This window comes from Neltuma alba, unplaced genomic scaffold, assembly GCF_004799145.2.
Source record: "Neltuma alba isolate B1F8T4 unplaced genomic scaffold, ASM479914v2 tig00002385_pilon, whole genome shotgun sequence".
NCBI classification, from domain to species: domain Eukaryota; kingdom Viridiplantae; phylum Streptophyta; class Magnoliopsida; order Fabales; family Fabaceae; genus Neltuma; species Neltuma alba.
The window spans coordinates 53,077-70,348 of record NW_021632842.1 but is presented as its reverse complement, the minus strand read 5'-3'; the positions used below and the strand labels follow the sequence as shown (position 1 = coordinate 70,348).

The 17,272-nt window shown below is 34.6% G+C and overlaps 2 protein-coding genes across 3 annotated transcripts; both read left to right on the top strand.

Moving 5' to 3' along the window:
* The first annotated feature begins 356 nt into the window (after positions 1 to 356).
* Positions 357 to 5,356, top strand: LOC114724877 (la-related protein 6A-like). 2 transcript variants are annotated; one of them, XR_003738361.1, is made up of 11 exons: positions 357 to 963; positions 1,316 to 1,410; positions 1,505 to 1,576; positions 1,655 to 1,734; positions 1,822 to 1,903; positions 3,670 to 3,717; positions 3,820 to 3,885; positions 3,950 to 4,096; positions 4,496 to 4,589; positions 4,740 to 4,929; positions 5,007 to 5,356. XR_003738361.1 is itself a non-coding variant. In XM_028911335.1 (10 exons), exons 1-10 carry the CDS (start codon positions 942 to 944, stop codon positions 4,868 to 4,870), a joined length of 837 nt encoding a protein of 278 aa, XP_028767168.1. In that variant the 5' UTR covers positions 357 to 941; the 3' UTR covers positions 4,871 to 5,356. The 2 variants fall into 2 exon arrangements, 1 of the variants encoding a protein (XP_028767168.1); XM_028911335.1 differs by having other exon boundaries at positions 4,740 to 5,356.
* Positions 5,357 to 7,726: 2,370 nt separating this feature from the next.
* On the top strand, positions 7,727 to 15,728 carry LOC114724891 (phospho-N-acetylmuramoyl-pentapeptide-transferase homolog). The gene is made up of 8 exons (XM_028911348.1): positions 7,727 to 7,991; positions 9,437 to 9,508; positions 10,106 to 10,323; positions 11,649 to 12,099; positions 12,220 to 12,284; positions 13,306 to 13,493; positions 14,218 to 14,426; positions 15,329 to 15,728. The coding sequence occupies exons 1-8, from the start codon at positions 7,854 to 7,856 to the stop codon at positions 15,509 to 15,511; spliced, it is 1,524 nt and encodes a 507-aa protein (XP_028767181.1). The 5' UTR covers positions 7,727 to 7,853; the 3' UTR covers positions 15,512 to 15,728.
* The last annotated feature ends 1,544 nt before the right edge of the window (positions 15,729 to 17,272 follow it).

Genomic DNA, 17,272 nt, shown 5'->3' with positions numbered 1-17,272 from the left:
TTATTGTAGTCTTATGTAAAAGAATTTAAAACCATCTTGTCAGTGCAAGACGGATCCTGCAGAATCAAACATTCTGCTTAAGTTTGACTCTTGGAGTGCACCAATAAAATCTCGCGCTGAGGCAGAACCAGTAGCAAAGAATAGAGAAAAATTATGAAGAGAAGGAGGGAGATGTACAGCAAAATAGATCGGGTGAGACAGTTAATAGGCCAAGAGAACATTATCAATAGTGAATCAAAAGGCTGCTTTAACCCTTGATACAAAAGCATAATCAAATTTAAAATAAAACCAATAAAATAACGAGTGCATTTTTAATTCTAAAATAACAAATGCATGAGGAAAGAGGTCAGTTCTTGTTTAATGAAAGAATATTTCTTTCGTAGATTTTCTTGAAAGAGGGAAGGGCTAGAGCTAGATTTGAGCCTTTTTTTTTTGTGTGGTTAAAGTCCATGATGTGGGATTAGAGAGTAATATTTTAGGGCAGATGAAGAGGGATGAGTGAGAGAATTTAGATCCAAGTAGATAACTTACTATATCTAGTAAATTACTCACCACTATAACAGGAACTTGTAAGTAAGTGGTGATCCCTTTTGTGTGAAGCTCATCCAATTCTAATTATGTCAGGATTAGAAACCTTGGTCTCTTTTTCAAGTAAAGAATTACAATGCACTAATCACTAAGTAAGCCCAATCTCAAAATCAATTTATGTCTATTTAGTGTTCATAATCAATATCAGTACATTCAACTTAAATTCATGTTTCATTAGTTTTCAGTTATCATTTAGATTTTATTACTTTGACTAGTGAAATCAATTTTAACATGTAAAACTGGAAAACAAACTATCTATAAAGCCCTAAATGCTTTTTCACAGAGGCTTTGGTAAATTCGATTTGGCCAGTTTGATGCTTTAGCCTAATATGAGGCCGGACCTGTTCTGTTAAATGAGAATAAGAACTTCTGTCAGTAAGAATACCTTTTACCTTTATTATGTTGATGTGGCCTGAGCCCGATGGGATGTAGTTTTTATAACATTGTCTTATTAAATGGGTGTCTATCTTCTGTTCTTACATTATATGCTTTCAGTTATTATTAAATGGTTAAGTGATGTGAATGCAAACGGAAGTATATTTGTTTACTTTACTTTTGACTGTAATGATTACGGCCACATCTACTGCTTTCTCATGTTTTTTCTTTTTAATTGTTTAGTTAATTTGATACTCAATACGATGCATGAATTATCACTTTTATTAGTTTCAACTCTTTTGATGTATATTTTTATCCTATTACGCAAGTCTGTCTTACGTTGGTCATGCAGTTCCTATATCAGTCATTGCTTCCTTTAGAAAAATGAAGAAGCTTACTCGAGATCATTCATTAATAGTTGCTGCAGTGAAGGAATCTTCCCTACTTGTAATAATCCTCTCTTCCTCTGGTGTCTATACAAAGTGCATGGGAATTTTATGTTCGATGTTTTATGGGAAATTTTCTCTTGATGAGAATGTAGGTTGTGAGTGGTGATGGGAAAAGTGTTAAACGGCTCAATCCATTTCAACTGCATGAAGTTAGAGATCCCAAGGTTTTTACTTCAAGGAGCACTTAGTTATTTATTGTCATGCTATTCTTGATTTTATAGAATCTTATTTTTGGGTTATAGTTTTTTACTGTTCTGGTAGAGCATTTGCCAGAGGATCACTCAGAGGAAAACATTCGGCAAATTTTTAGTGAAGCTGGAAAGTATGATTTCTTCCTCATTTTATGCTATAATCTTTTCATCATGGTGCTTTTCAGTTGCTTAAGATTTCAGTGTCTTCTGAAATGCAGGATAAAAAAGATAAGCATCCATGATCCATGTGCTATTGAAGGATCTCAAAGGTCTCGGAAGCAGAACATGATTAGTCGCAAGGTAGGGAATCAGGTCTATATGCTTAAACTCTTGTTTTGAAGATCTGAGCTGCGTTGGGTGCAGATGTTAACAAGTAAAACAACTTCTATGAGGATTTTAAATCGTATGAAGCGTTTTGTAGGTTTTGGTGACTAGCTTGATTCAGTCCAGCTGCGCTTGCCAACATAAATTGCTGGAAGGTCCAGAGTGTAGAAATAGAAAAATTCTGAATTGTCACATCCTTACCAAGAGGAACTGGGGATATCTAGATTTCCATTCGTCTTGATAAAATAGATTTGGCCTCTTTGGAAGTAGAGTTAGATATGCATTGCCTTTTAGAAATTACCAGTCCTCTTGAAGAACTGAAGCAAGCTGGATTCATCATGTTATAAAATATTGAAATCCTTAGATAACTTGTTTGGAGCAAGTTGTTATAATTTTTATCTAGCAGAGATAAATATCTCTTCTGTGTAGAATATAGGAGTTTTATGTTATTAGAAAGACCTGACAACTTAATAAGCTTTCTCAATAGGGTTGAGGTTTCTCTCAAAGGGAGAAAGCATCTCAAGGGATTTGAGAGAAGTTTGAGGTCAGCTTGCTGGAAATGTAGATAAGAGTCAATTAAGTGATAGTTCTGGAAGAATGATTTAGAAGTTCTGCTGGAGGTGTTTTGTTAGAGCACTTGGTATTGCTGCAAATCATATTAGGAAGTAAACTAGAAGTTATAAACTGAAAGAATTGTTGTAGACACCCTTACCCAACAAGAAAAAAAGATTTCAAAATTCTTTTCAACTCGGGGACACATCACTGTTTCAAGTTGTGGAGCTGATGTAGGACAATTGACCCGGAATGTTCTATGGCATTGCTGTGAGGTCAACAGTATGGTTTCTGTTAGCTTTATTGAACTAGGAGATCAATCACTTTCCTAATTTTTTTGAACAGTTTAGTTGATTTATTTTCATAATTCTGGCTGCTCTAAACTTCTTTCATGATCTTCCTTTGAAAGTGTTAAATTTTTTCTTATATATTGCTTCTTCCAGCCTTTGACATAAAAGCTAGATAACTAATTTGTAGATATAAAGGAAATTAGCTTAGTTATTTGTTAAAAATATGTGTTGAATTTCCTAAAATACTTTCTTTAATCATTTCGGTCAGACCTACACCTGGACAGATACTCTCTTAACATGTACAATCAATGTGGATAGTTTGGGAAAAAATTATAAATTTGAAAAACAAAGTGGGTTGAGGTCTTATATTTAGAACCAAAGTAAAATGCTTAATTAGCTCTTGTATCTAGGAGTGGAGGGAGTACTTTTTAGCCTTGGGGAACTTAAGTCATAAACATAAAATATATGGGGATCAGGGTAGGTAAGATCCACAATCGAACTAGAAATTTCAAGTTATTAATGTGATCTGCATTTTACTATGCTGTAGATATGTCAAATTTCTATTCTTTAAATTTTTGCCTATCAGCAGCTTTGGTAATGCTGATGTATGAGCAGGACAACTACTTATAATTTAAATAATGCGTTAATTTATTGATAGATGCTTAGCAATTTCAGTTATTAGGTTGTTTAAATTATCTGTTTCAGTTTTTGTGGAACCATCTCTAATTTTGAATGGACCAACTTTCTTATCCATTTTTTTTTTAAAACTATCCATACGATCATTTCAGCTTTTAGGCATTATATCATACCTGTATTATTCTTCTCTTCTATTGGAATTGCTATATGGCTTATTTATTTCAATATTTATTTCACTTATACATCATCATTCTACATGTGTAGTTACATGCTCTTGTGGAATACGAGACTGTTGAGGCTGCTGAGAAAGCTGTGAGTTTGAAGTTATATATTATAATCGTAATTATAATTATAATGTCATTTGGTCTTTGTTGCCTGCATGATTAACATATTGTCTGTGCGTTCTTAAATTAGGTGGCTACTTTTAATGACGAACAGGACTGGAGAAATGGCTTGCGGGTTAAAGTTCTTAAGAAAATGGTTAGTGCCAAATTTCTTTCTTCGTTTGAAAGTAAAAGGTGTTGACGCTGATTAAATTATGCAGATTAAGGATGGACACAGCAGAAAGCAAGCTTGGAAGGGATCTGATTCTGAGAAGAATAGCACTAGGACTGGCCGTGTATCTGAGTTAACTGGAGACGGGGAGCATCATAGCTCTAATGAGCATAATGAGGATACACCTCATGAGGAGGTTTGCGTTCACACAAGCATTTTTAACTCCAATTTGGCTGCATCCTTTTGCCTAGATACCGACCAAGTGAAGTCATAATATAATTGGCCTTAAACGAATTATTTTTTTGATACAAAACATATAGTCAATTTATACCCTTTAAGAAGTCACAAAGAACTTGTCATTTAATTATTATTATTATTAATCCCTTCTGTGTACTCGGCCCCCCCCCCAAAAAAAAAAACCAAAAAGGGGGGGGAGAAAAACATCTTTTTGGATTTTAGACGGTGCAACCAACCTACTGCAATACCCTTTTTTTTTCTTTTTGTTGCCCTTTTTTGTTTTGCAATCATTGATGTGCACAACACAACCAGATAACATGACCAGTTTAGATTTGCTTATGTTGGCTTCCTTTTACAGGATGGAGAACATTTGTCAAAGGATAAAGGCGGGCAAAGAAATAGAAATCAGGGGCGCTCAAGAAAACATAAATATCGAGGCATGCATGGAATGGGTATATCTTTCTAAACTTTTTCCTTGCTGTTTCTGTCTCTCTAGTTGGTTTGTTATTTTGGTTTAACTTCCATTAAAGCTGAAGCCTCTCTTGTTGATGACCTGTTCCCTTGGGACTGAACCTAACAAATTTGACCATTGCTTTCCTCAGGCCATGGCAGTACTTCCTCTTCTCATCATGCCACTGAAGCACCAAAGCCACCTCCGGGACCAAAAATGCCCGACGGCACTAGAGGATTCACAATGGGCCGAGGGAGGGTTCCTGCATCCTCTCCCAATTAGTGATCCAACAAGTGCTGATATTTTAAGATGGAGCTGCCAATGCGAATTCAATACCAATAGTAAATACGATTCATCACTTAATTATATTTAAACACAATATACTTTATCGTCCTTTGACTGTCGTGTTGTATCACAGATTCATGTCAATATGGATCCATGTCGATATGTTGCATAACTAGGACAAAGCTTTGGCTGTTTTTTGCACTTCTCTGCCATTTGTATCGTTCTGTTAGTGTATCTGCAGGAGTCAACGTCCAAGGGATGGTTCCACTGCTAGTTTTGGTGGGCTCTATATTGAGTCAGTGTGGCTACTTGCTAGCAGGCATATGGCCAAATTCAGATGTTTTTTGGTTTTTTTGGCCAAAGATTCGTTAGTTTGGTGAAAGACAAGGTTTTTGTTTTACCATTTATTTCATATTTCTGATGAGAAATCTTTGTACAGAATATCCTTATGATCAATTGTGTCGTGTCGTGGTGGTGATGAAATTCGTGTTCCTAGATATGTTCCCATTGAAAAGCGAAACCACTCCTTCCTATTTTTTCCCCCCTTCAAACTAAAAGGTTTTGATCATACTTTTGTTTATTTATTTCCCAGGGCTAGCTGGTTTATCCTGTACGTTCTGTATTCTTTACGGGCTGGAATGAAATTTTCCGTTCGTGAGGAGCTTTGATCACATAAATATCTTACAAAGTTTTCGGTTCAATTGTTTTCACAATTTGGTTTTCTTAGTGTCAGTTTGGCTTTATCTTACAAAGTTCTATAATTTTTGAAAAGTCGATTTCGTCGTTTTATTTCTATTTCTTATTTTAAAAATAATACAAAAGGCTCTCAACTTCACATTTTTAAAAATTTATTTCGAAAGTGAAATACGAACTAAATTTAAAATTTTAAAATTTAATTTAAAAATCACTTCCTGCATTTTTCGATTGGAACAACATAATTGGAGAGGGGTTTATGTGGTTGTTTTTCTAAATTTTACTTCGCCCCTCACCTCCTTAATGCTTCCTTGAATTTTAAATAAAAGTCCATTTGGAAATTTTGTTAAAAAATAAATTGTATTATTTATAAATTACGAATAATTTAATTTGATTATGAAATTTATTATAGGTATAAAAATATATTGCATACATAATACTACTTCCGGTCCTTAATATAAGAGTTAGTTGACTAATTTAAATAGATTAAAAAAACTAGTTAAGTTAATTATTTATAATAAATAGGTGTTGTTTTTCTTGACATATCATTATTAATCAAGTATATTGATTAAAATTATTATTATAAGGACTATCTTAAAAAAAAATAGACAAATGTGAGAGACAAAATAAACCGAAGTTTTATATTTACAACCAAAATGAAAGTCAAATGAGTTTTTATATTAAGGATTGAAGGTAGTAAAATTCATGTAGTCATGTAAATTTTCAGAACATATCTGTGTAGTTTGAGAGAATCAAATAAGTCAGGTCAAAAAAAAACAGAGAGAGAGAATCATATAAGAATGAGAAGGGAAGACTCGCCATTAGGGACTATCATGTCCCTCTCATCTGGGGGGTTTCAAGCTCTTTAGTCTTCGAAGGGGCAATGCCGTAATGGTGATTACCTCAACTGAACTTGACTTTTACTGAAGTTGACTTCTAAACTTTTTTCAAACAAATCCATGATAATGACCTCAATCCAAAACCATGCTTGAAATGCGAAGAATAGAAGCTACATACAATTTAGTTGACAAAATAAATTAATTAAAATAAGTGAGCATGATGTTGAACAATTTATCTTACAATAGCAAGCGGTGTAAGAATTTCACTAACATAATCCAACGTTCACAAAGCTTAAATAAATATTATTTCTGGTCCTTAATATATAAAGTTAGTCATTTGTAATAAATGTATTATCTTTTCTAAAATATCCTTACTAATCAAATGTATTGACTAGAACTATCATTATTATGAGAACTGCTTTGAGGAAAAAATAGATAAATATGAGAGACAAAATAGATCATGGTCTTATATTTAGGACTAAAATAAAAGTCAAATAAGCTTTTATATTAAAGACCGGACATAGTATTTTGATGACTAATATTTTCTTTAACTATTTGCAATCTAGAGAAGTAAAACCTAGTCGTGGTCATCATCATCATTTAAATGACATAACTAAGATGCAAATTGCAAGCATGGAATACTCACTTCTAGCACTATTTTAACCTTAATTTTTTAATTTTTTTTGGCAACTTGTTCTTCTCTCTATCTTAATTAAATTTTGTGGAAATTTTATTTTATTTTTTGGTGAAGAATTTTGTGGAAATTTTAGTTTGCACTATCATTTTTCTTGAGCCTCTAGAAGTAGTTCGAGTTCATAATCATAGCCATAAATGCAAAAACTAAACGCTCAATGTAACTATGAATTGCATGCTTCTTTTGGACTGGGAACTCGTCTCCTTTAAATGTATTTTCTTTATTTGGCCAAAAACAATAAAAGTAAATAAAAAACTGTTGTCACGCTCATATGAAATATGAATGATGCCTTTTAGAATCACTTATAAGTATGTAAGCTGAAATAAAATTCCTCTCGTGTTTATCTCATATTTCATTAACACAATTAAAAAATTATTTATAAATTATTTCAAACCTATCTGAACCGTGACTCTGTATGCGCCAAAAGCCCAAAATATAAAAGCGCGTGACGTAATGCTTCTCGAGGCGCGTGTTGATGAGCAAACTCCCGCGATGATTTCGAAGTGAGCAATGGCAAGTGTCTCAGGTCAGGTGGACGATCTTCATTTCGGCATTTTATAATTTTCGTCGTATGCGCAGTCTGCATTCTCTTCCCCACTATGCTTGCCTGTATATATAAGCCTCTTCCCTCGACCTCTTCGCTGCTTTTTCTTCGATGGCACGCCCGGTTCCTTCTCCTTCTTCTTCAACCTCCTCTCACCTACTCTCCTGAGATCTCCTTCTCCTCCTTCTTCTCCGCAATTCCGTGGCGGCGATGTATCTTCATTCTCATTTCCTCGGCCGCCGCCACCTCCTCCTCGCATCTCACAAACACTTCTCTCGCGCTATGTCTGCTCCAGGTCGATCTTATTCGTTCGTTCATTACCGCAGTTCCGAATCCTGTTCCGCCCGGGTATATGCTTGTGCTGATCTTCCTAGTTCCGACTTCCTTTTATGCTGTAACGCCTTTTATGGTTTTGTTTAATTTGTTATCATTTTTTCCGTCTGAGAATAATCCATTAATTGAAAACTCTGTGGTCGCTTGAACTCGTTTGCTGATCACTGCTGGCGAACCTAATAATTTGGTTGAGACAACAATCATAAAGAAGGCAGTTCAAAACAGTTTATTTACTCCAATGTGTAAGCCTGTAATCTTGAGCCTTCGAAGTACTATAAAGAAAGAGCTCTAGATCCCTTGCGTATAAATGTGAGAACAACTTAACTTCAAGGAGGTCGTGTGATATACAGAATAGCTGCTCATAGTAGTAATTTTCACTAATATCAATCAGTGATCATAAATATTTCGAACTACTCATAGAATGGGCTTCTCTGAGTGGCCTTTAATAGATCCCTGATTGTAGATTGAAATCGTTGAACAATGAATAACCAATTCTGCTTTTACCTTCCTCCTGCAGTAATATGTGGCCTTTAATCTCTGAGTGGGTTGTAGGACTTGCTTATTAATTTCTTTATTTTAGGCCTCATATGTGGAGCATCATTTTTAAAGTGTCAATTCTGTGAGGTTGTGTTACTGTTATTTATTTTAATTTGAAAGCATAGTAGCCAATGCCTAAGGCACTGTATAGTAAAATATGAGTCTAAAATTGAGAATTCGACATCGCTCAGGACTTTTGATGGAACGTAGTGAAAGACTTACTTGAAGCGTAGGAAATAGTATCAGGAAGTTAAATTTATTTTATTTTGAAACACTTTAATTATCAGGTTATTTATCTTTTTGTTGTTCTTTTCCGCGATATATCCTTTTGTTTAATTTATGTTTTTAGCTACCTTGATGCCTCTTGGACTCCATATAAAGTCCTTAGCGATTAGGCTAGGTCATTTTTTATTAAGTTAATAACATCTCATATATTCTCCTGCTTTTCATCCTTTCGTCTCTAGTTCTCGCTTCTCACTCTCCCTTTCTCTCTTGTTCTCATTACTGGTTCTACATCAACTTCCTATTTGCTAAGCTCACAAATCCCAAGGGGCAGAATCTGAGGCTCACTACAGGGAACATTTTTCTAGTCCATTTTAGAATTAGTTATTTTGTGATTTTGAGACTTTAAGTCTTAATGCCATCCCAATGCTATGCTTACCAAGTAGTAGTTTTTTATTTGCATATTATGTGCCACTGTTCATCGTTTAATCCCTTATGTTTTGTAGTTAAATCCTTTAATTATTTGGCTATATAGGTCATATGGTCAATATTGGAATGTTCGTTCTAGCTTTTTTTTATGAGAAGCTTTCCCAAATATGAAACCAATCAATTTCTTATCGTGCCTTCACCTTTAAATTTAAATTTATGAAATTATTATGCATGAATTGCTGATCATTTGAGGCCTGCTTTATTTTGTATAGTTAAATCCATTGATCATTCAACAATATAGATGCTGTGTTCGATATAATGTCCTTACTAGAGCCTTTGATGAGGTAAATTATCATTCCTCTAGAGCCAAGTTTTTTTCCTTAAAAAAATATGCCTTTATTTTTATAATTATAAATACATTTGACGCTACTTCCTAATTCTTCTTAAAAAATATGTGCAGGATAGCAGATATTCTTCTCTACAATTATTAACATAATCGCTCCTTTATTTCTATTCCCTTGACCCATATTTGTTCTGTCTTTTTCCCTGAAAATGCAGATATCGAGTCTTAAGTAAAAACTATGATGGTTAGTCCCCGCTCACATCTGAATTACATGTTAAATTCAGTTTATAGGTAGTTTGAAACTCTGGGTTTTTCAATGTATGGCATAATGTTGGGCCGATTCAGAATGTCTGGAAGAGACTGATTAGAGAGAAAGGAGAAAGTATCTAATCATGTTTATTTGAAGCCATCTCTACGTTCCTCAACCTTTCTCTTGGTCTGTGCATTTTTGTCTGCATGACATTCTACCCTCATTCAGGGTTTACAATAGGAGGGGGAATGCATCACATATGCAACACAATGAATCCTTTCAGGTTTTATAATTTATTTTGCAGTTTATCTAGGCTGATATAGTCATGATATTGATTATGCTTTACAGGATTCTTTTGACTTACCATCACTTGATGAATGGGATCCTGATGAGAGCACTTCTGGATATTTACTCTCATCCAGCGATGGTGAGGATAGTGATGGAGAAATGGTGCTTACTCCAGCGAATGATGTTGATTTACCTTCCATTTCTGTTTCGAATAGTGATGCTTTAACAGTGACCGCCCATCGACTTGCAACTCTTGGGAGGAGACGCAAGAGACATGGGCAAGTATGCTGAACTTAAGCTAGTGGTCTTGTCTCTGGCTTGTTTTGAAAGAAAATTTTTTCACTTTCAGTAAGTATTGAATGATAGATTGAGAAGGTTAGAGGATGTTGCAGTATTTTTGCTAGAAAATGTGTGGTCTTACTATAATGCTATATTTTATGATATCACATGTCATAGGAATTTTATTGAAGGCACATGATGACGATTTGAAGGCTACAAGGCATCAAAGATGTGGGGAAACCTCAGATGAACATAAATTTTGATTGTTTATATTATTTTTATAGCCTCTAACTTATGAATTGATAACGAGAATATATGGCTCAAAATGGAGTCTTTGTCACTTACCTACCGTAAAAGAAAAGATTGAAGAGATGATATATGGAAGAAATGTTGAGAAAGGGCATTAATGTAAATGTGAGGAGATCTGCATTTCACAAAAAGAATCGGATTGATATCTCTATACCTTGAGGCTGAAAGAATTACTTCTTCCACGAGTCATGATGTGAGGAAATTTCATAATTTTTTGTTTCTTGGTCCGATAAACCCATCGTATATTGGATATGATTTTCCTTCAGCTGCACCTTGTCAATGATACGTAATTCTTTGTTGATCATGGGAGCTTGGGTTATAGCTATTGCAACCTCGTAGGTTGCTGTGTAATATGCTTAGATGTCGTTAGTCTAAATATGATTTTCTTTTTAATTGGGTTTTATTTCTAACAAGCCTCCGGCTTTGTAAGCTTCACCTTGATGGTGAGAGTTAAGTGATATAAGAGTTTGGGAAGCTAAGAAGTCAGAAAAGTCTAATTGAGTGACTGGTAGCACACCCAATGTAAACAGCATAATTGTCTTTATCTTATTAACGTATCAAAATATTAGGGTCTGAGACATCAATGTTAACGGCAATGTAATTGAATCTTTGAATTATATATTTAATGTCCCCTCCATTTCTCCTCAAGTTTCTCCCCTACGTTCTTAACGGAACTGTTTTTCTGCATTATATTGCACTGGGTCTAATCTAAGTACAACAGTATCTATACGTTGTCCTTAATCTTTGTCTAGAGCTTTGCTAATACTGTAACTGCTTTATTTTGTGTGTGTGTATTACAGTTAGTTTGTAAACCAGTGTCGTTTATCTTTGTTCCTGGATTGCTGATTATTTTTCAGAACGTTTTATAAGTTACTTTTTATGCTGCTGGAGTGCAAACTTTAGATGCAAGTGATTACATTTATCTTGTCAAACCTACTGACATATGCATTACTAGGCCTGCCCCATTGCTACTTGAAGTTTATTTTTTGCCTGATTTTGTTCACATGTTTTGCAGGAAAAAATTTGGCAATTTCATTAGTTTTGGCCTCATAATCTTCTTGACAGTGCTGCTTTTATACATTGATTGGTGCGCTTGGAGAATTGTTAGACTGCCCTTGGCCCCCTTTTACATGACCCGTCCGTTTCTTATATCAGCCTTTTTGGTGGCTTTTCTTGGCTACATTTGCATCCCATTTTTTCAAATTTTTGAATTTATCCAAGTATTTAGGGCAGAAGGACCTGTCAGCCATCTATTGAAAAAGAATGTGCCCACATTGGGTGGTTTACTATTTGTACCAATAGGAATATTTGTTACTAGAGCCGTTGGTGGTTTCTCCTCTGTAGAAGTGTCTGGGGCAGCTGGTGCAACTATGGCATTTGCCGTGATTGGTTTACTTGATGATATAATAAGCCTTGCTACAAAACAGAAGAGAGGTTTGCCTGTATGGGCAAAAGTTCCTTTGGAGGTGACCACCTTTTCATTAAACTCATTGTTTTGGATCTTTTAATTTGCTTTGTGTCTTATTCCATTGACTTGAATATTTTTAAACGGTCTTTAATCAAATCTACGTTGTCTAACCACACAGGCTGCTGTTGGAGCGTCGTTCTCAATTTGGTTGGATACCTCTAGTATATCATCACCCTATGGCATGTATATCTTCTTTTACTAATCTGACCAACAATTTTCTGATGGTACTAACATATCTGACCCCATAACATGAAATTTTACAGGCAGTTGTCTGGAAGGTTTTGGGCCCATTTTGTGCTTTTGAAGTCTTCCAAGAATTTTAAAAAATGCATATGACGAATGCCTCTTTGTTTGCCTTGACCTGACAGGTCTCGGCCCTCTTTGCCTGAATGACATATAATGTTTTATCAAATTTTAGACATATTATGATAGAAACTGCAAATGAAAAGAGCTAAAATTGAAGAAAATATCTGTATCTCCTCTATGCATTGAGAAAATGTAGAGAAATACAATCATGAATCACTCTATTGCTACTGTGTGCTACTCTATAGTATCGGAACTCACACAACAAAGGAAATCAAGTTGGTTCACAGACCAGAACATGAAAGAAAAGCGCTCACACAGCCTGGTTTTTGGGAGATCAGGTCCTCTCCTCACTGCCAATACTCCTAGCCTGCCTCCCAAAACATCCCTGTCACTCTTTTTACGCACACCAACTACTCTGACGCTGTCAGGAGAATCCCTTATCCCTCCTCCCCATTCTGTCCTTCCTTACTCTGCATGCTGTCTTGAGTCTTATGGGCTGGGCCTACTTCTCAGCTGCTATTCCCTTTGGACCCTATTCTATATACTCGGTCCCAAAGGTTGGTAGGCCCATCATATCGTGATTTAGGTTTTTGATGATACAGAATCTAGCTATGCCATAACATCATTTGGTTTTATTCCTCATGGAGCTATGAAAATGTTTAGTATCTAATCGCTGAATATCATCTCTCAGAGGCACTTTAGTTCACTGCATAAAAGTGAAATCATATGTCCTTTAGAAATTCAAAGCTGACTACTTGAGTATTTTATTAATTTTTGGGAAATTTTGTATTTAGAAAAAAAAAAATGAAGCCATTTATTTGTTTGAGGAATATGCCACTTTTGAGATTTCAATATAATTCATCTCCCTCATTGCTCTGTCTCTTTAACTTAAATGCAGGAAGATGCTGGTTCCTCTACCGCTTGGCCTTATGTACTTGGGACGATATTATCAACTGTTGACTTCATTTTCTTTTGTTTCAATGGGACATGGGGTTGAAATAACCAATGGTCTTGATGGACTAGCCAGTGGTATTGCTGCATTGGCCTTCATTGGAATGTCGATTGCTGTGCTTCCAATATGTTCTGGTTAGTGGAATGTGTGAGGCACTCCTTAATTATCATTCTGGTTCCATTCTTCAAATACGTCCATCATGCTTATGCTATAAAGAAATATTTGACTTTTTAACATTGTCAGTTGAGACCCAAATTGTTTGTGGGTAGGTTTTTCCATGCCTCACTGAACCATCTTAAGTAAAAATCTGTTTATTGTTATTCTGTTGCACCTTCAAAAGTTGAATTCTGTTCATAATCTAGATTTAATTTAATATTACCTTCAGTTGACTAATTTGAGAAAATTGGGAAAGCTAAAAAATTACTTAATTATAGCATGTTACATGATCTCTCTGTAATACTTATGCATATCATTAGATTATATATCAATTTATAAGTCAGACAAATTAGTTTGGAGAAAAAGGATAAGTATAATATTTTAAAATAGTTGATTTAGCTATCTTAATTTTCTTAAATTAGTTAACTAGATCTTATATAAAAGACTAGAAGTAGTATAATACAATTTTGTCATTTATGACGTTATAGTGCTCCATGCCTATTCTCACTGGTCAGGAGAGAAAATCATAATCATCTCTCGGACTGGGCTAAGGTTAAATGAACTTTCCCCCCGTTTTCATAAGGACACCGAAACAAGTCGTTGCTCATCATCTGAAGTTTTCGTTACAGTATATTAGAAGTTATTATGACCTAGCTTTTTACTTGATGCGCTCGTTATTGATCTATGAACATGTTAAACCAGATCTTGCTATATTTGGAGCCTCAATGGCTGGATCTTGTGTTGGGTTTCTCCTCCACAACAGATATAAAGCATCTGTTTATATGGGTGACGTCGGCTCTTTGGCACTTGGCGGTGCATTAGCTTCAATGGCTGCATGTACTGGAATGTTCTTTCCATTACTCATTTCTTCTGGAGTTTTTGTTGTTGAAGCATCATCAGTTGTGATTCAGGTTCTGCGCATGATTTCATTGCCATTAAACTTCTTTTTTTTTCGAAGTTGCCTTTTGGTTAACTAGTTGCCCCGCCTCAGAGACATTCTCCTCTTCTGTTACACATTAAGCTTACCCCTTTACGTTTTAAGTTCTACTGTTCTAGTGACACTTACCGGGTTCTGTGAGATTGCCTTAATGAAGATTTAGGCACAATGAATATTTACATAGTTCTAATACCACTGAGTTCAAAACCATTCGTTGTCTACTCTAAGGTTAGCGGCTGAACCAAATCAATAGTACAAGAGTGAGGAAGCTTAGGAAAAAGGGTGATAAGAAACGAAGGGGCAAAACTGAACGCCCTGTTGACTTGGATCTGTTTAGTTTTCCAACAAAAATGCAATGAAAGAAATATGCTTCAGATTTCCGATTTTGCAGGTGAATAGGTTTCTCAGGTGACACATTTGTGGCTTGTATGAATTTTAAATTTCATCACTTGGAAAACATAATGCACTTTAGTTTTAAAAATATATTGAGAGAAAATTCTTCTCTAGTACCTCAAGAGGCACCCAATTCCAAAACGGTACTTAATGAGATTCTGTGTATGCTACCTTGGCGTGGCTCAAGCAGCAATGGCTGGTTGAGGTCTGAGTTTTACATGCAATCCATTGCCACCCAAATAAACAGAGAACTAAAAAGAATTATATATACCGTCCTGTGATATGAATATTTAGTCTATTTTTCTCGTCTCTCCTGTGAATATATAACTTTAGGTCTCGTCAATAAATTCTTATCTACGTATATCTGTGTCACCAATTGGGTCATTAATTTTAAGTACTACTGGAACCAGGAGTTTATGATGATATCACATTGTATATCTGATGAGAATGTTTTCCTTTCTTTCCCCCTCTTAAATCTACCAGGCAATCTACTTCAGTGTAAGAAAAGGCTTTCAGCGAGTGAGGCGCTACTTCTTTCATATGGCTCCCATCCATCATCATCTCCGACTATCTGGGTTCAGGGAACCGACTATCGTAGCAGGTGCATATGTTATCTCATCACTATTAGCTTTGCTTGCTGGCTATGTTGGTCTTGTTTCAGCTTAACGTCCTTAGAAGGTTATATTCTCATCTCTGCTTAGTAATCTGCATTCTTTTATTCATTGCACGCACGTAGGAAAAGGTTGATCCAGGCTTCATAGTTACCCTTTTTTAATATATTTTTCTAATGATCAGTTCCTTAGTTGCTTTGTCTTGCAAAACTATTGGCAAAATTATCAAATTTTGGTGAGTCGCTAAATTCTGTAGGAGGTTTTATTTTAATTAAAAAAAATTGCTGCAAGGGAAGCCATATTTTTGATTTAATTATTAAGGAAGAATTGCTATAAAGTCCTAAGCAATAGACATAATTACTTAGAAACAGAGCAATCTGTAACGATAACCTCCAATTGTGTATTGAAATTTACTAGTAATTAGTTTCTTTCATTATGATTCTCCCAATTATTATGACATCAACAAAAATAAATTTTGCAATATAAGTTGACAATTGATGTCGTTGGGGAAAATTCAAATCTGGCTCCCGCGTTGCTTGTGTACGGTAAATTCATGAAAGTATATTGATGTCGTAATTATAGTCCAAATTTAAGAATATAAATATAGAAAAATCACTTTAAGGTGTGATTTAATGTCCCAATTATTGATCTATATATCGATATCATCATCAATTTTTGATTTGCTCTATAAATCTGAAGTCAGCTTGAATTTAAGACTTTCGTAAATTTTTCATTAAGAAATTAGTTCTTAAAATTATGGTTAGCCTTAGTTATAATTCTAAGAGATAACACGTGGTTGATATGACAATGATATTGTTAAATATGGCGATAATGTTTGGTGTTATACAAAGACTTTAACCAAGTTGACTATGACTATAGAGAACAAAGACAATAGTTTTAGCTAATAAGGGTTGCGTATGGCAAATAACGTGACAAATTAAAATACAAATTCTTATGGAGAGGGATTTTTATATTTAGTACCTAATATTGTTTTAAACAAAATTACCTTAAGCAGGATAATATCTATACATAGTAAAAAAAAAGGGGGGGAATATTTTTCTCAATATATCAATAATTCAATAATTCAATAATCAATATAATATATATATAACAAAATTTACAAGTTATAATATTTACCAATTAATCTCATTTTCCAAACTATGTGTGGTGGTAATGTTAAATTGGAGTGGCTTAACCTCATCCTAAGCCTCAGCACATGTCCTTGGTTTTGAAAGACCGCAGTGGAGCCCCAAACTTAAAAATCCATTGATTAGTCCCAATCATGATGATACTGACTATACAAGAATGATATGACCATAAATAATGTAATTCTTACAATTACTCTAAAGCGGCAATCATATATTCGCGCCCATAATTGTTCCCAATGAGAAGTATCCAAATTAGAGCATGTGCTCCTCAATCAATTCGCACTTGATCAACCTAAAAGCTAATCATTGTAGACGAATAGCCCGAGGCAACTTTAAATCATTTATAAAATTTACGTGGTTTCAAACTCTCATATCTTCCCCCATTATTCAGCATTTCTATAGTATACTCCTTCCCTCTTTTTATAAGAGCCTCATAATTAAATTACATAGTTTTAAAAACCAATTAAAATTAGTTTAAAGTAATAAATATGTTAGAAATGAACTCTATTTTTTAAGTATACTTTTATTTATAGGGGGTAAGTAGGGGGGAGGAGAGAGAGTAATAATGAGAGAAAATATGAAAGAGATAGCAGTATACTGTATACGAAGTTGTCAATCTTTTAATTAATACAGCATATAAAATTAATTAGGGGCAAAAATAGTAAAAG

Bases quoted from the DNA above. Each gene is read 5' to 3' on its own strand.
- LOC114724877 (XM_028911335.1), top strand. From the start codon at position 942: ATGAGAATAAGAACTTCTGTCA. The intron at 3,886-3,949 runs GTTAGTGCCAAA...TAAATTATGCAG, and splicing joins TTAAAGTTCTTAAGAAAATG to ATTAAGGATGGACACAGCAG. The intron at 4,590-4,739 runs GTATATCTTTCT...TGCTTTCCTCAG, and splicing joins TCGAGGCATGCATGGAATGG to GCCATGGCAGTACTTCCTCT.
- LOC114724891 (XM_028911348.1), top strand. From the start codon at position 7,854: ATGTATCTTCATTCTCATTTCCTCGGCCGCCGCCACCTCCTCCTCGCA. The intron at 9,509-10,105 runs GTAAATTATCAT...TATGCTTTACAG, and splicing joins TTACTAGAGCCTTTGATGAG to GATTCTTTTGACTTACCATC. The intron at 14,427-15,328 runs GTTCTGCGCATG...TAAATCTACCAG, and splicing joins CATCATCAGTTGTGATTCAG to GCAATCTACTTCAGTGTAAG.